Source organism: Perognathus longimembris, chromosome 5 (genome assembly GCF_023159225.1).
Source record: "Perognathus longimembris pacificus isolate PPM17 chromosome 5, ASM2315922v1, whole genome shotgun sequence".
In the NCBI taxonomy this organism is placed as follows: domain Eukaryota; kingdom Metazoa; phylum Chordata; class Mammalia; order Rodentia; family Heteromyidae; genus Perognathus; species Perognathus longimembris.
In genome coordinates this window covers 63,683,236-63,702,071 of record NC_063165.1, presented here as the reverse complement: position 1 = coordinate 63,702,071, position 18,836 = coordinate 63,683,236, and the positions used below count along the sequence as shown (strand labels likewise).

The window sequence follows — 18,836 nt, the reverse complement described above, 5'->3', positions numbered from 1 at the left end:
CAGGGGAAAGAGCACAGCATGTTGAGAGCCACTTTCTACAATGTTTTGCTATCCTAGGGCTCCCCTTACAGGTAAAGACGGATAATGGACCTTGTTTCATCAGCAAGCCTTTATAGGCCTTTTTCCAAACGTGGAATATTAAGCATACCACTGGAATACCATACAACCCAAAGGGTCAGGCCATAATTGAGAGGCGTAAAAAGACCCTGAAGGATCAATTATTAAAACAAAAAGGGGGGGGGAGTCCCCATGACCAGCTGAGGACAGCGATGTTTACATTGAATATTTTAAATTTCTCTAAGGACCAACCTCTGTTGGCTTTCCAGAGACATTGGTCAAGCCAAACACCTTACTTAAAGGTGAAAGTCCATTGGTAGGACTCCCTTACAGGAGCATGGTGACGCCCAGACCCACTTATCAGTGCGGGAAGGGCCTTTGCATGTGTTTTCCCAACTGGGGGACTGAATCCAATCTGGATACCAGCTAGAGACTTAAAATATTGTTCATCTGAATGACCACCCAAGGGCACCTGCCCTTGAGGGATGTCTCTCCTTGTTTTCTCTTCAGGAAAACAAAGACAGTGGTGGATTTTTCCATGGAGAAATGGGAAAGCCTGCCTGTACCAGCGATGGACCCAGTGTCGGCCCTGTTTCTTCCCTGGACCTTGCCTGGCGCCTTTTGGTGTAATGTTTGCTGTGGCAGTGTGGCCCACAGCATTGCACAAGAACTGAAGGAAAATTTTACACACTGTTGCTCCTTCCTTTGCCCTCCCCCTTGCTGCTTATCTTAGGGGCCCCCATTGGAGGGAAATAGGAGCTAAAGGATTTGGACACCTTAATGTTTTAGGATAAATGTTTACAATAAGCAAGGGATTGGTACCTTGCTGCAATGTTTTCTATAAAGTGTTTACTAACCTCAATCGTTAAGTTACCAGCACCCTGGCTGCCAAATCGCCAGGACCTGATCCTGCCTCTACTTCACCATCGAGGGAAGGGAGAGCCATCTGCACTAACTTGAGTGACACTGAAATGGACAAGCACTCCTCTATCTCCTATGGACTGAGCCAGATAAGAGACCCTCCATTGCATTGTGCCTGTGTTATAATTGCTCATGTGTTACAGTTGCTCTTGTTGCATTTGGCTTGTGTTATGATTGCTTATACTCATGTCTGCTTGATGCTTCCATTTGCATTATGTTTGCATTGCCCTGTGCTAGACAAATTGGTCTCTTATATTGTGAGTGAAAAGCCAGAGCTGTCCAGACAACAAGTGGCCTTTGGCCTTTAGCCATTTAGGAACCCTATGAGGTTGGTCACTCACCCATTAGGACCCGCTGCTCACTGAGGCCTGCTGGCATGAGAAAAATTAACAGGGCTTTCTTTCAAGTGCCAATCCCACTCTCCCCGAGTCCCCTCATCTGGCTGGCCAGCCTGGCAGGCAGGTTGGCCTGAAGTGCTAGTGCGTTAGCCGAAGACGGGTAAGATCCCCCATGGGGGGGGGGGGGCAACCTAAGACATGGAGCGCCCTCAAGTAAGGTGCCTCCTGCTGTTCAAAAGGAAAACAAATAAAAGGGGCAGATGTTGGGGATTCATCTTGGCCTTAAGGGGGGAAGGACAATGAGTGCGCTCCCGAGATGCCGCCCTTCCCCCAGCCCTGGAGCAGTGTGGAAGTGAGCCACACCTATCTCCTTCTGGGTCTGGAACCAGAAGGGATAGCTTTGAGACCATCCCACACCTTATGCCAGTGAGCACATGTGCTCCCTTTTCGTGGGCTTTGCCTAGAGGGCGGTACTATGGGAAGTGACATTAGTCCATGAGGGAGGTCCTTGGGAGCTACTCTTGGATGGACAAGCTCACCAGCCTATCACCAGCTCATGCTCAATCCTCGTCATCACTACTATATTACTGTGAGCCCCTCCCAAATAAACTGGATTGCTCTCCGAAGCATCTCCGAGATCCGTCTGTGTCTGGCTTCCTTGGTGGGTAAGGAGGGAGGAAAAGGGTATCTCGTTTGGCCGCGTGCATTTAGGCTTGCCCGTGTCCCTTGGCCGCCCGCGGGCCGGGCACCCGGGGAGAGGGTGAAAAGGGGAGCACTGATAAGGGAGTAATCTTAGCATCCCCACACCAGGGGAGGTGAATCTAGCCTGGCATGGGGGGATATTTATTTATTTATGTTTGTTTTTTATTCACAAATGTTGATAAATAGGTTGTAGTAGCAAAGACTGAGTCCTCAAGAGGAAAATCCAAGCAAAAGCCCAAACCAATCAATATACAACCTTTACTTTTCCATGCATTTTGTTCTGTATCTGTTTTTCCTTTTTCTTTTTTGGTACTGGGGATTGAACCCAGGACATTGTACTTGCTAGGCAAGTGCTTTGCCACTGAGCTACATTCCAGCCCCTGGTATCTGTTTGTTTGTTTTTTTTTCCTGTATCAAACAGCCAGATATAGTCAATTTCTCATCCTCAGTTCTTGAGGCTGGACCATGGCCTTACCTCTTCTTTTTTGAGTCAACAGAAAGAATTATCAGAAGGGGTCATTTGTGGCAGGACAAATCCTCACAAGTGGGCTTAGCTTGAGGGCACTGACAGTAGAAAGGCCATCAAAGGAGGAGATGGAGGCGACAGAGTGGTGATTGGTCCAGAAATTTAGAGACACTCAAGGCACCCCATCAGCAGCACAGATATGAGCAACCAGTTCATTATCAAGACATACTCTGCCACTCTGTAGCCTTCTCTCCAGCTATGAGTCAAGGGTCTGTCTCTAAGCTTCTCTTCCCTCACTGCTGAGTCATAACCTATAGTCTGGTCCTCTACCAGAGGGGATTTTTGGTGCTGCAGAGAAATGCTTAAGGGCACAGCACAAGCCTTCAAGCACTGGTTCATTTGTCTGAAAACCAGGCTTCGGGCTCCTCTCTGTAGCCTCCATCTTTTTTACATCTGCTCCCCTATGTCAAGAACCTGAGGGTCATTGCTGTTACTGGGGAACCTGAACTAGCCATGATCTTTCCGCCTGACTCATGAGCCAGCATCTTGTTCTTTGGTCCTGTCTGTCCTATACCCTGCTTCTACCAAAGTTCTTGGGTTCCTGCCTGCTGCCTGGATCTTCCTCAGATACCTACCCCTTTCCCATGCTGTCCCTTCCATCTACTTAGCTTTTAAGCATTACAAATTATTACACATTGCAATGACACTATCCCCTCCTCAAGATGCCGTTTCTGACTTTTCATACCTGCTCCCATAACCCTTTATCTACACAGCCTTTATAATTTACCCCGAGGTCCCTGATGTCAGAAAGAGCATTTTTTCTCCAGTGGATTCTCAGCAACAAGAACAAGTCCTTGAGACTGTGGGCTTTAAGCACTGAGCAAGTGAGTGAGTAAGTGAATGTGTGTATGCAAGCTAGCTAATCCAGGCCTCTGGGTTACTTCTTTCCATTCTAAATCCTGTCATAACCCATCTCCACAATAGTCCCAGAGCACCTTCTGCCTCCTTGTATTCTGACCTGATATAGTTCCCTCCCCATTACAGCCCAAGTAGTGGTTCATCAAGCATCAAAGTCCCTATAGCTCCCATCTTGGTTGCTCTCACAGTCTTAGATCACTTGCTTTAGGGGAAATCAGAAATGAAAAACTCTGGCCAAATCTAGCAAAGATCAGATGCCTGTCAACAGTCCTGTGAGATAGCTTGAAGTGGATCCTTGAGTTTCATTCAAACATTGAGACTACTACAGCTCAGCCAATAGATTAACTGAAACTTGGAAAGAGACCAATGGTCAGAACCAATCACATAAATCTTACATCTAAAGTGCCTAAATTTCTTTCACTCAGAACTCATGATATAATAAATGTTGTTTTATATGTGCTATGTATTTTTTCCTTTTCTTTTTTGTAGTGCTAGGAATTGAACCTAGGACCTTGCATATGTTAGGCAAGTAAGCTACTACTGAGCTCAACCCCAAGCCCTGGACTGTTAGATTTGGGGGTAGTTTGTTATGCAGCAATTGATAACTAATATAAGCATCTAGCTGGATATCGAGAGTTGCCTTGTAACTTAATAGTGCTAAGCAGTGGTGCTAATAGGAAATCATACATTTAGCCACACTTAGCAAAATATTAACCCCAAAGGCATGACAAATATTAACCTGAAGTCGTAAATGTGAGAGTTTATTGAAGACATACAAGTTTGTTCAAGTCATATAATGAATTAATTGCACGCAACCATCATGCCTAACCACTTAGTTTCAGATCGTTAAAAAAACAACAAAAAAGCAGACAATACTAACTGCTCATTGTCCAGAGCCTGTACTAATGGACCAACAAAAATGACTATGTTGTTTCAACAAGGCTGTCCCAGGAGTGGACGGTGGCGATATTCATTGCAGCCCTTTTTGAGGACAGGGTTGGAACTTAACTATATCAGAGGACAATTGTATCACCTGAATCTTAGGGAACTCAAGAAATAGGAAATAAGAAACAGAAGCAAAACTGACACATTGGAATACAGAATATTGGAAGTATAGTTAACTGAGATTCTGTATTTTAAACACTGAACCAAGAGCATGAGCAGACTGTGCCCTGCCTCATATTGTATGCAGGCTCTGATCCTCACTGCTGAGCTGGTTGACAAGGATCACATTTACGACTTCAGGTTAATATTTGTCATGCCTTTGGGGTTAATATTTTGCTAAGTGTGGCTAAATGTATGATTTCCTATTGGCACCACTGCTTAGCACTATTAAGTTACAAGGCAACTCTCGATATCCAGCTAGATGCTTATATTAGTTATCAATTGCTGCATAACAAACTACCCCCAAATCTAACAGTCCAAGTATGGGAAAGTCTGCTTAATTCCCTGCCCTTCATTTGATAAACATTCATGATCAGTGATATAGACCAACATTTCTGTAAGGCAGAAAGACTGCTTTTGCAACCTACTGTGGTTTGATTTGGGTGGTCCTAAGAGGCTGGAACCTTAAGGGGTGGGGCCTTGTGAGAGATCTTTAGCTGATTGTAGACTACCTTCAGAAGGGCCTCATGCTGGCTACTCACAGTGGATTAGTTGGCAGGACAGCTGGTTAGTTAGGACAGTGGGTTGTTATGAACCCAGGCCACCTACATGCTTGGTCCCTTGTGTTAGTTTCCTTTTTTACTTCTTGCCCTGTTGTCACAGTAAAGGAATCCTTGCCAGGATGCTGGTGAAATGCCAATTAGAGCCTCCAAACATAAGAACCATGAGCTTAGCTCAGCTTCACTTGTATCTCTGACAGTCCCTAGTTCATTTTTTTGAACATTTGGTTGATTTTGTTTTTGTTGTAATTGTTTGTGCCAGTCCTGAGGCTTGAACTCAGGGCCTGGGTACTGTCCTTGAGCTTTTTCATTCAAGGCTAGCTAGCTATCACTTGAGCCAGAGCTCCACTTCTGATTTTATTTATTTATTTGTTGGTCATGGCACTTGAACTCAAGGCCTGAGCATTATCTCTGACCTTTTCACTCAAGGTTAGCACTCTATCACTTTAAGCCACAGTGCCACTTCTGGTTTTCTGAGGGTGAATTGGAGATTAGTGTCTCATGATCTATCCTGCTGGGGCTGACTTCAAGCTGTAACCCTCAGATTTCAGCCTCCTGATTAGCCAGAAATACAGGCATGAGCCACCAGTGTCCAGCTCTACTTCTGATATTTTGATAGTTAATTGGAGACTAGGGTCTCATGTACTTTGTTGCTTGGGCTGGCTTCAAATGAAGATCCTCAGACTCCTGAGTAACTAGGATTACAGGGATGAGCCACTGGCCCCCAGCCCCTGGCTCTTTACCTTGCCAGTTAAATACACCATGTCTCATCTCCAACTCACCTCATTGCCAGAAAGGTGGTACATCCTGGCTTCCTGGAGCAGTGGGAAGACCTCTGGGCACTGCCTGATGAGAGGATCTGCTTCAACTGTCTCCACAAAGTACCACGGGTCCAGAAGTGGTAGGCGCACGTTCTCAAGGATGCAGGGGAGCAGGCAGAGCCGTTCTGACTGCCTGTGGCGCACCCAGTTCATCACAGTCTCAAACACCTGAGCCTCTTCAGTCACATAAAGGTCATCACTCTTCAAGATGTGGTACAGAGTGTCCACAGGAAGTTCAAGGAACTCCTCAGAATTCAGAATCTGCCCAAAGTTTTGAATGATGTAACTTTGTACCTGCTTCTTTAGACTGTCCAAGGAGTGTGTGTCTGCCAGCCTTAGGATTCCAACACAGTTTTCTGGGTTCAAGGCTTCTGTGAGGAAGCTAGCACAGGCATCCACCATCCGCGGGAACTAACAGAAAACAAGGGGACAAAACAGGAGAGAAAGTGATTAATCCACAAAGACATTGATCAGTGTGTGGAATATAATAATAAAAAAATGTCCAACATAGAGGACTAGCTAAGTACAAGATGCATTCTTGCAGTCTATAGCTCTAAAATCATTTTAAAGCATGTTGTAGATGAATATATTTGGGGAGGAGGGAATATACCAATATACTGAGACTTGAACTCAGGGTCTAGGTGTTGTCCTTAGCTTTTTTGTTCAAAGCTAGAGCTCTACTACTTGAGCCATAGCTCCACTTTCAGTTCTTTTTTTCATTTTTAAATTTTTTTTGTGATTAATTGAAGATAAAAGTCTCATAGACTTTGCTATCCAGGCTGGCTTCAAACCATGATCCTCAGATTTCAGCCCCATCAATAGTAAGCATTACATGTGTGAGCCACTGACACCTAGCTATAGATGGATATAAAATCATAGATAAAATATTTATGATGTATTGAGTTTAAAAACCTATCCTGTGAATTGATCAAGCCTCTACTTTTTTTTTCAGTAATGGGAATAGCTTGGGTATTGCATGTGTTACACAAATGCTCTACCACCAAGTTATATACCCAGTGAAGCCTTGTCCAAATTTAACCACCATTTACAGAAAACAGGGGGACATTAAAAACACATTACATGATGCCATAAAAACACAATCAGCATGTCAGGTGCCAGTGGCTCATGCTTGTAATCTTAGCTACTCAGGAGGCTGAGAACTGAGGGTCACAGTTCAAAGGTAGCCTGGGCTACCTGGGTAGACTTTCTAGTCTGTGAGATTTTCATCTCCACTTAACCAGCGGAGGGCTAAAAGTGGAGCTGTAGCTGACATGGTAGAGTGCTAGCCTTGCACAAAAAAAACCTGAAGGACAATGTTCAGGCTTTGTGTTCAAACTCCAAGACTGGTATGCATTTATGTGCAACACACACACACATACACACACACACACACACACACACACACACACACACACACACCACTACACTACAATACAACCAGCAAAATCCAAACTCAGAAATTCTCAGAGCAACTGGTTTCATTTCTTCTACAAATGTATTACAAGGGAAAAGAGAGAAAGGAAAGGGAACTCAAAACTAAGAGGTCTAAGAGAGATGCATCAACTGCAAAGTATATGGACCTTATTTGGATCCCTGATTTAAAGAACAGTAACAACTTAAAAGACAGAGACGTGTTTCCTAGGACTCATATTTGGTGATATGAAGTAACTTTGTATTCATTTTGATTATGATAATGTTTTTGATTATTTTAACAAGACCCTTTTCTATTAAAGATACACAGTAAAGATTCACAAAATGAAACAAGAATAGCACTCTGCAAAATCATGTGTACAGCTGGGGATATAGCCTAGTGGCAAGAGCGCTTGCCTTTTATACATGAAGCCCTGGGTTCGATTCCCCAGCACCAGATATACAGAAAATGGCCAGAAGTGGCGTGTCGGGAGCCGAGCTAGCAGCTAAGCTCATCCTGACCTCTGGCTGTGCCGATGTCGCCAAGATGACGGGAGCCAGACCTGCAGCTAGGTTCATTATCACCTCTGGCTGTGCTGTTACCGCCAGGATATGCTAAAGGCAAGGACATTTGTTCACAGCCACTGTCCGGAATTGCTTTGCTATGTCCCCACCTTGCTATGTCCGCTGGAGTATGTTAATCAACCTTGTCCTGTGTTTACTGTAATCAAATGTTGCAAACTTCAAAGCCTCTTTATGTTCTGGAATTTTAACAACCCTATGCTATTCCCTGGTTCCAAAACTGCATATAAGCTGGAAGTTAAGAATAAACTGTTGCTGCAGTCTTGAGGTTCAACCTCACGGCTGCAGACCTCCCGTACCCCATCTTTGTCTCTTGTCTTTTTTTCTCTTGCCTTATTTTTCTTTTTCCATATCCCTGCCGCCCCTCAGTCAGGATTTCTGTTCCCCTGCCGGCTGGCCCGGCAGGGTGGCGCTGTGACTCAAGTGGCAGAGTGCTAGCCTTGAGCAAAAAGAAGCCAGGGACAGTGCTCAGGCCCTGAGTCCAAGGCCCAGGACTGGCAAAAACAAACAAACAAAACAAAACAAAAAAACAAAATCATGTGTACATTATGAGCCTGGTTTTATAAAGACAAAACATATAGAGGCAGGCAGCAGTGTCTTACATTTATAATCCTAGCTACATAGAAGGCTGAGATATGGAGGATCTTGGTGCAAGGCCAGCCTGGACAGAAAAGTCCACAGACTTTATCTCCATAATAATCACCAAAAGACAAGGTTGGAGTTGTGGCTTATGGATAGAATACAAGTTGAGCAAGCTATAGGCCCTGAGTTCAAACCTAATTTAAGAGTGTGTGTGTGTGTGTGTGTGTAAGTATAGATAGAGGCCAAAGGATACAAACCAAAATATTAACAGTTTTTTCACCGTTCTGTGTATCAAGCCTCTCAGGGCAAATTAAGCTGTGGTGTGTTAAATCTAAGCATCAAATTTTAGGAACTTAGAAGAGTGTATATCCTCCACATGCCCTTTGCAAGGCTCTTCACTCCAGAACCCAGGATAATGGGAGAGTGCTTACCTGAGATATGCTGGCTTTCTAAAGTAGGGAAAAATGATTGCAGAACCACACAAACCCTCTTAAACTTTCCCAGGGGCACCATGCCATTTCCCTTTGCATTTAACTGGCCAGAGAAAGTCATATGGCAAAATTTTGTCACCAGAGGGACAACAATCCTCCCACAGAAACAGGTCCCACAGAGATGGATAGAGAATATACTACATAAAGATGATAATATAACATGTCATAGTTTCTAAGAAGTTGATAGGGAATTTAATTTTTGCTAATCTACATATTTCATTGAGTTATATATCCCCCTGAAATGAATTAGTATCATTTTCATAATTTAAAAACAAATTTGTGAGGGCTGGGGATATGGCCTAGTGGCAAGAGTGCTTGCCTCGTATACATGAGGCCCTGGGTTCGATTCCCCAGCACCACATATACAGAAAATGGCCGGAAGGGGCGCTGTGGCTCAAGTGGCAGAGTGCTAGCCTTGAGCAAGAAGAAGCCAGGGACAGTGCTCAGGCCCTGAGTCCAAGCCCCAGGACTGGCCAAAAAAAAAAATTTGTGAGCCAGGCACTGGTGGTTCATGCCTCTAATCTTAGTTACTCAGGAAACCGAGATCTGAGTATTAAAGTTCAAAACCAATCTGAGCAGACAAATCCAAGAGACTCTTCTCTCCAATTAACCAGAAAAAAATGGAAAGTGAAGCTATGGCTCAAGTGATAGAACACAAACCTTGAGCTAAGAGCCAAGGGAGAATGTGAAGCTATGAGTTCAAGCCCCAATACTGATATAAAAACAAAAATATAAAAATATTGATTGGTACCTGGGTTTCTTCATAAAAATGAATCTTTTATGCATTGACAGTATTTTACAGATTATAGAATTCTGTCATATCCATCATATTATTTAATACCTCCTTTACAGATGAGATTTCATTACTATTTGTTGTTCTCTGGAGCTTTGTTCTAAATAAGTTTAATCTCCTAGATACCCTCTTAATATACTGGATCTCTGAGTCAAGTTTTCAGAAAAGGGCCAAGGGAAATGTATCATGAGAAATGTCCATCAGGGGCTGGGAATATGGCCTAGTGGCAAGAGAGCGTGCCTTGTATACATGAAGCCCTGGGTTCAATTCCCCAGCACCACATATATAGAAAATGGCCAGAAGTGGCGCTGTGGCTCAAGTGGCAGAGTGCTAGCCTTGAGCAAAAGGAAGCCAGGGACAGTGCTCAGGCCCTGAGTCCAAGGCCCTAGGATTGGCAAAAAAAAACACACACACAAAAAAGAAATGTCCATCAGAAGGCAGATCCTGGTGAGAGGATGAATGGTATGCATATGAATATAGTGGGGTACAGTGTGCAGAAGGCTGGCTCAGGTGACAGTAAGAGAACACAGGGCCACAGCCTGCAGGTAAAGGGGGATCAGAACTGGCTTTAGAATGTACCAAGTTGATTAAGGTCCAGCTACACTCCAGAGCAATCTAGAAGCACATTATCACTAACTTTCTGAAGTAATCTTCATCACAAAATATGACCTTTTTCCAGTCAGACTTCACTTTGCAACTGTCCATTTAGGCTATCTTGCCCTGAGAGTCAATGTAAAATTGGTGAAAGCCCAACTTCTGCCTCAGTTCTCCTTGATTGCCGGCCCCAGCTGCCTGTGGCCTGGCTCCTCGCTTGAGCAACTATGGAAACCGTTGAGAGTTCTAACACCTGTTCAGTTGTTTGTAGGTTTTTGGTTTAAAAAGTAAAAATACACACTGGAGCTCAAGCATTGTTGAGTTCTCAGAACTTTTCACCAGAATCTCATTGGCTCTGTTTCTGGAAACTTCTATGAAACATCACTTACATGAAACTCACTCAATATGGCAACCTCCCATGCAGAACACCATGTCCACTCATGCTGGCTTTAAATGACAAGAAGGAATATGAAAATTAAATAGTTATACCTAAATACTTATACTCTTCTGGGTGGGTGGGGGAGGCACCCGGCTGAGGTCAAGGTTAATAGTTGAATTACATCTAACTGTTTCACTTTACAATCACATGTCAGAATTACCTATTTAACACAGATAAAATGGGCACCAGTGTTCACCCTAATGCTAGCTGTTCAGGAGGCTGAGATCTGAGGGTCATGGTTCAAAGCTAGCCTGGGCAGGAAAGAGGCTCTTATCTCCAATTAACCACCAAAAAGCCAGAAGTGCAGCTGTGACTCCAGTGGTAGAGTGCTAGTTTTGGGCACTGAAAGCTCAAGGACAGAACATAGGCCCCAAATTCAAGCCCCAGGACCAGCTCAAAAAAAATAAATAAAAATAAAATAGATAACGTTTTACATAACAAAGAACATATCTGCTAGTAACAATAAAATGCTAATGCTCATAAAGTGATTGAGTTGGGTTTTTTTTTTTTAGATTTTGCTATAGACTAAATTTTCTATCCTGAACATGTATTTTAAAATCAGAACAAAATATTTAAAATGTTCTCATGATTAAAGTACACAATGAGGAAATAAAATTAAATGTATAAAATAAAACAAAGGCTACCTATTATATGCCAAACTGTTTGGAAGTGGGTTTTTTTTTTTTTTTTTTGAGAGTTTTGGTCACACAGACTGGCCTCAACTTGGGATCCTTCTGTCACAGCCTCCTAAGTTCTGGAATTATAACCACATGCTACCATGCCAGCTTTACCAAATTCTTATTTTGAAAAATTCTGTGTGTGTGTGTGTGTGTGTGTGTGTGTGTGTGTGTGTACTAGTACTGGTGCTTGAACCCAGGGCCTAGGCACTGTTCCTTAGATTTTTTTTTACCCAAGTCTGGCACTCTACCACTTGAGCTACAGCTGCCCTTCTAGCTTTTGTGTACATGCATTCGTGTGTGTGTGTGCGTGTGTGTGTGTGTGTGTGTGTGTTTAATTAGAGATAAGAGTCTCACAGACTTTTCTGACTGGCTTTGCTTTGAACCACAATCCTCAGATCACAGCCTCCTGGGTAGCTAGGATTATAGGCATGAGTCACTGGTGCTTAGCTCTATAGTTCTTTCCTTTTTTGGTCTCGTTCTAGGGCTTGAACTCAGATCTTGGACTATAATCCTGAGCTTTTTTGCTCAAGGCTAACACTCTACCACCTGAGCCACAGTTCCACATGTGGCATTTTGTTGGTTTACTGGAGATAACAGTTTCACAGACTTACTTGCCTGGTTTGGAGCCATGATCCTCAGACTTCAGCCTCCTGAGTAGCCAGGATTACAGGCATGAGCCTGCTGCACCCTGGCCCTGCTGTTGCCTTTACCAAATAAAACTTTTTTTTTGCTTTATAAAATGAAATTATCTAGCAAATTAAAAAGAGGAAAGTTCTACTATCCTCATTAATATAGAGAAAGAATTAGAGAATTGAGAACTAACGGCACTGCCCAAGGTCCCACAGCTAATGGGTGGTAGATATGACCTTGAAGACCTGCTAACTCCCCTCTCTAGGCATCACCTTGACACTGTAATTTGCACTGATGAGCTAATAAAACGCCAGGGGAATCCAAAGAGGCCTGGTGAGCACAGGGGCTGCCCTGGGCGGGGGTGGGGGGGGGTGTAGTGGATGACACTAACATACCTAACATTTTCTTTTTTTTCTTTTTTTTTTTTGTGCCAGTCCTGGGGCTTGAACCCAGGGCCTGGCACTGTCCCTGAGCTTCTTTTGCTCATGGCTAGCACTCTTGAGCCACAGTGCCACTTCCAGCTTTTTCTGTGTATGTGGTGCTGAGAAATCAAACCCAGGGCTTCATGCATGCTAAGCAAGCACTCTACCACTAGGCCACATTCCAAGCCCATACCTAACATTTTGAATATGAAGGGTTTGGGGCAGTATCCTGTGATCCCTACCAATGGCTGGTAAACTTCTTTTGGGTGAGAAATAGTAGAAAAAAGAAACTATGTTTTAACACTCTTTTTATGTTTCCCACATTTACGATTATTCAGATTTTCTGCCTCAGCCTATCCGATGAGCTTATTTGATAGAAGGGGGAGATGGTAGATAATAACAACAGACAGCAGCTTCCTGTTGGTGGGGAAATGCGAACTAAAGGTTTCAGCCAGCACCTGATTGTCTGATGAGATAAAAAATATGATCAACAAAACCACCAAGACACAATGACACTTCCCATGCAAAGTGTCTGCCCTAGTGAGGTTCTTTGTATTTCTTCTTTTGAGAAGTGTCTGTTTAGACCATTTGCCCATTATTTTAATTGTCTTACTTATTTTTATGTTACATTTTATGAGTTCTTTGTACATTCTGGATATTAATCCTCTGACAGATGAATAGTTACAAAATATTTTCTCCTACACCTAAGGGCCTCCTACTCGCTCAGCTTTGCTTGCTCAGTTGGCATGCTACTACTTGAGCCACACCTCCAGCCTTGCTTTCATGCTGGTTATTTTGAAGATATGATCTCAAAGACTTTTCTGATTGGGTTGGCTTCAAACTGTAATCTTCCAGATTTCAGCCTCCTGAGTAATAGGATTACAGATATGCCCAGAATGCAAAAGTTTTATACTTAATATATTGTTCCTATTCGATAGAATTTGTCTAATTTTGCCTTTCTTCAAAAAACTAAAAATAGATCTATCATGCAACTCATCTGTCCTATGCTTGGTTCATATTCAAAGGAAATGAAATCAACATATTAAAGACATACCCAAATTTATTGTAGCATATTTGATATAAAATCAGCGTAGGTGTATATCCATAGATGGATAAAGAAAATGTGGTGTAGATACACAATGGGGCTTCATTCAGACATAAAGAAAAATAAAATCCTGTTTTTAGAAACAAAATGGATGAACTGAAGGATATTATGTTCAGTGAAATAAGTCAGACTTGGAAAGATAAGTATCAGATGCATTCTCTCATACATGAAAGATTTTAAAAAATTGAGCCAGGTTCCAGTAGCTCATGCCTGTAATCCTAGCTACTCAGGAGGCTGAGATCTGAGGATCATAGTTCAAAGCCAGCTAGGGCAGGAAGGTCTGCGAGACTCTTAGCTCCAATTAACCACCAGAAAACCAAAAGTGGAGCTGTAGCTCAATGTAGGAGAGTGCCAGCCTTGAGTGAAAAAGCTCAGGGACTCTGCCCAGGCCCTGACTTCAAGCATCATAACCAGCAGCAGCAGCAACAACAACAAAAAGCTCAGGGTTGGTGCCCAGGTCTTGAGTTCAAGATGCAGTACTAGAGTACTAGTACACACACACACACAGTCCTGTTTTTCATTTCACTGCCTCCTTTTCCTTTTGCATTTCCCAAAATCTGTGATCCTCAGGGCTTCATGCAGTTGCTTCCGCATTTCTCTGGAGGCTCCTATAAGTCTACTACACAATAATGAAGACCCATTTTAATCCAAACCAGCAATTCTACCAATCACAGAACCTGAGTAGCCTGAGTCATTGCAAAGGGTTTTAATTCCACCAACTCAGTGTATGGAAGATAATTTGCTGAGAATAATAAAGCTCAAATTTTTCTCAAAACATTTCTAAATGTATTGTAAATTTTTATTATAATTTTTTTTCTCCAAGGTGAAGTATTTCTCCTGTAAGACTATCTCTGTGCCCAATTTTCCATCTTCACCTCCTTTCCCACTTCTAGGCCCTACCTGGGAGTGTCATTGGGAGAAGGCTTAGCCAGGTACTGCTGGCTTACACCTATAATCTTAACTACTCAGGAGGCTGAGTTCTGAGGATCATAGTTCAAAGCCAGCCCACACAGGAAAATCCATGACTCTTATCTCCAATAAACTATTCAGAAGAGTCCAGAAGTGGAACTGTGGTTCAAGTGGTAGAGCATTAGCCTTGAGCACAAACAAGCTCAGGGACAGCACCCAGGCCCTGAGTTCAAACCCCACAAGTGGGACACACACACAAAATAAGAGTCTCTCAGATTTTCCTGCCCAGGCTTGCTTCAAACTGGGATCCTCAGGTCTCAGCTTCCTAAGTATCTAGGATTACAGGTGTGAGCCACTGGACCCAGCTCTGGGTCTGTTTTTGCCTTAACTCTACTGGCACTTGTTGAAATGTTACCTGTTTGATGAGATCTGGCCCTATGTTATTTCCTTCCTGCTTTGGGATCTGTTTGCATTGTCCACTAGTTTGAAAGCTTACTGGGGATTCTTACTTTTGAGGATTTGTTAGTAGTGGCTAGAAGTAAACATATGGAGGCAGTAGTTCTGGACTTAGGCCTCAGACTCTACTACCTGATGAACAAATCTCCTCATGAGCCACAGTTTCCTCACCTAGGAAGTAATGAGACGATAACACTCACCTTGCAGGCTTACTGTGAATATATTACCTGCCTGCTCACTCAGATATTGACAATATCAAGTGAGATCATATAGGAGTAAGAATATTAAATTGCTGCATAAATGTGACCAATTAATTTACACCCCCCCCCACCCAGCTTCACACAGACTACCTTACTTTTAGCAAATTGTTAGTAATTGGTGATAGAAAGGGAGCAGTAAAAGTGATAATCTGGTAAATGTGTTGTCATGACAACTAAAATCCAACACACCATTTCTTGTATTCCATAGCCTATCTGGTTGTCTTTTGACAATCAGTTTATTCAGGAAAGGGATGATAGGGAAGAGAAGAAAACAATTCTTGATTTGGGTGCTTTTTTTTTTTAATATACTAGTAACTTGGGTTTGAAAGAACACCACCAATTAGTGGCAAGAACCTAGCTCTATTAGCATCAAAAGTTAGAACCCTAAATTCTAAGTATAAAGTTTTTGCCAAAAAGTTAGAATTCCCTAAGCAGAAAATTTGTGCCAAAGTTAGTGTTTGGTAATGTAAGAGTCACTCTTTCTCACACTAGGGGAGACAACCATCACCAGGTCGGAAGAGGGAGGAGAAAGAGAGGGCCTAACAAAAGAGTAAGAAACAGGCCTAGGTTCCTGAGATGATCCTGCCTTTCAACCCAGACCAAAACTCTGGAGCAGGACATGCGACCAGCCCCTTTCAGGAGGTGGAATAGAGAACAGGAGAATATTTGCCTGGATGGCTGGGCTGGAAGCAAAAGAACAGCAGCCCAGCCAAACAATGACAGATGAGATGCTGGAAGGGACTGCTACTAGGCCAAAAGGACCTCTGGTAGCGTTTCCATGTTCTCTGTGGTTCCAGGCTGGCACAGGAGCAAGTGAAAGTGTCCTGTATAGCCCAAGAGGACACAGAAGTAGATGAGATGACTAGCAGACTTGAAGCAAGACAGATGCTCCAGTGGGTACTGGCATGTAGCAAGTGACTATGGTGAGGATGGACCGCTTTTCATGATGCCCTTGCACAGCATGTATGAACACCTCTATAAGCAACAATAATCTTGAATTGACTAAACTATCCTAAAGTAAGGGGTCATTAAATTAGCAATGATTTCTGCCTCTGGTAGAATTAGAAGCTAGGGATAAGGATTAAGTTCATTGGTAGAAAAATAACAGCTTAAATCTCATTTTTTTCACTCTTGAATTTGTACCCCAAGACAGACTTTGTATATGAGTTACAACTCAAAAAATACAAAATTTTGGCCAGGCACCAGTGCTCATACCTATAAATCTAGTACTCAGGAGGCGGATATCCAAGGATCACAGTTGGAAGATCAGGCAGGAAATGTGTGAGACTCTTACCTCCAATTAACCACCAAAGGACAAAAGTGGAGTGGTGGGGAAGCTCAAGGACAGGACCAGGACGTGTACATGTGTGTGCATGCACACACACACATGCGCAAACACACACATAAACATGCACACACAAGCACAGAAGAATACAAAGCTTCAAAAACAGGCAAAACCTTCCCATGATGATTCCTTATTTATTAGACAAATAAGAAATGCCAGGATCTTGACTGAAGGTTCCTCTAACTTCTACCATGACAAAAGTGACATCACCCCCCCCCCAGGGGGTGCTGTGCAAGTATCTTCCCAGGCCCTTCCCAGGCAGGCCACGACTGGACCTGATCTCTCCTGACAGTCACAGCAAAGAGCCTCCAGGGATTTTTCCTTCTAGTTCATTGCTCTGTACTTTAGGAACTCTTCTGTTCAAAGACTAAATGCATGATAGCCTGGCTACCGCTACCACATCTTCTTCCTGCTCTGCAGAAGAATCTCTCATGCCCTTATTCTTCACAAATGTTTAAAATAAAATGAAAAATAAAAGTAAATGGGTAAAAAGGAAAGTAGCAAACATGGTGAAGTTCTCTAACTGAGAAATCTTGCAACTTCTTATGATCATTGACCCAGGTCTGTCCTTTCTGACTGACTGACTTATACATCTCTTACCTTTACTTTCTAGACTGTAAAACAAGCACTCAGTAGATAATAGGAAGAGATTGAGAGAAGAATAAAAAGCAACAACAAAAATTATTAGAGCAGATGAGTCAATCAGCGGTGGGAAGACTTCGAGATCTTTACTACCAGGGGTGGAGAACACGAGATAATCTAATCTGATGCCACTGGTTTCAGTTTCACAAAAGTGGTATCCACTTCTGTGACTGTCCTAAAATAACAAAGGAAATGCCAGTTCTGATACACTTTTGTCTATATACAATTCTAAGTGAATTAAAATAGGTACCAGTTTCTTCTTTGTTCTAATAACATGTCGTTTGGACATCTTTTAAACACCAACCTTTTCTTTTACACAAAGCCTTCTGTAGTCCTTTCCCCATCCCTCCCAACCTTCCAGGCGGTCTTGGGAACTGAACTCAGAACTAACTCAGGACTTCATGTTCTTGCTTTTTTCTTTTTTCATTGAAAGCTGGCACTTGACCACTTGAGCCACCCCTTCACTTCTGACATTTTGCTAGTTAATTGAACACAAGAGTTTCACAGATTTGTCTGTAAGAGCTGACTTTGAATCTCAATCCTCAGTTCTCACCCTCCTGAGTAGCTAGGATTACAAGTGTGAGCCACTAGCACCCATCTTTATAACCCTAATATGAGAATATTATAGATTTAAGGAATGCTGTCATAGCTCATGTTAGCCCAATTTATCCAAAGGAAAAACTATCCAGGGGGGAAAAACCTACCCAAGGGCTGGGGATATGGCCTAGTGGTAGAGTGCTTGCCTCGTATACATGAAGCCCTGGGTTCAATTCCCCAGCACCATATATATAAAAAAAGCCAGAAGTGGCACTGTGGCTCAAGTGGTGCTAGCCTTGAGCAAAAAGAATCCAGGGACAGTGCTCAGGCCCTAAGTCTGAGCTGGAGGACTGGCAAAAACCAAACCAAAACAACAACAAAAAAACCCTATCCAGAGTAATGTATAAATAACATAAATGATGGAAAATTTTTTATGACATCTATCATGTCAGATACTTTACAAATATCCTCCCATTTAGTCTTCATAATAAGTCACCATGAGAAGAAGAGTGGGTGAAAACAGTCATAATATTCAATGTACGTGAAATAGAACCAGGTAACTTGAAGGGAGAGGTGGTCTTGGAAGAGATGAGACAGAATGATGGAAGGTGTGACATTGATCAAGATACATTGTAATTATAAACTGACACCAAGACATGAAACCCTTTTGTACAACTACTTAACGATTATAAAAATTTAAATAATAATAACTCTCCTAAAATAGTAAGATGTATTAGTATTCTAATTTTACAAATGAGAAGACTGAGGCTCAGAACACTTACATAACATGACTTCAGCCACAAAACAAAGAATTTACCCCAGAAATCCAGATCTATATATCATCTTCTCTCTACCCCTTCTACCTTTATAAGACCATTTAAATAACTAGATTATGTCACATCTCAGGAAACTCCAACAATATTATGTGTCCATAGGGGAAAAAAGCACAGGTTTCTATATAACCTGTAGAAGTCATCAAAATACATTATGGAGAAAACAAAAAAAAAAGCTGGATGCAGAATACATGTATAGCATGTCAACAAATATGCTTTGAAGACCAAGAGCAATCAAT

At 42.5% G+C, this 18,836-nt stretch overlaps 1 protein-coding gene across 1 annotated transcript in view; it reads right to left on the bottom strand.

The window, feature by feature from the left end:
* LOC125351928 (kelch-like protein 6) overlaps window positions 1–18,836 on the bottom strand; it is a 53,559-nt gene that overhangs the window by 12,322 nt on the left and 22,401 nt on the right. Inside the window, exon 3 of the mRNA XM_048347031.1 lies at window positions 5,849–6,298. Within this exon, the coding sequence (XP_048202988.1) occupies window positions 5,849–6,298 (450 nt within the window). The remainder of the gene's footprint in view (window positions 1–5,848; window positions 6,299–18,836) is intronic.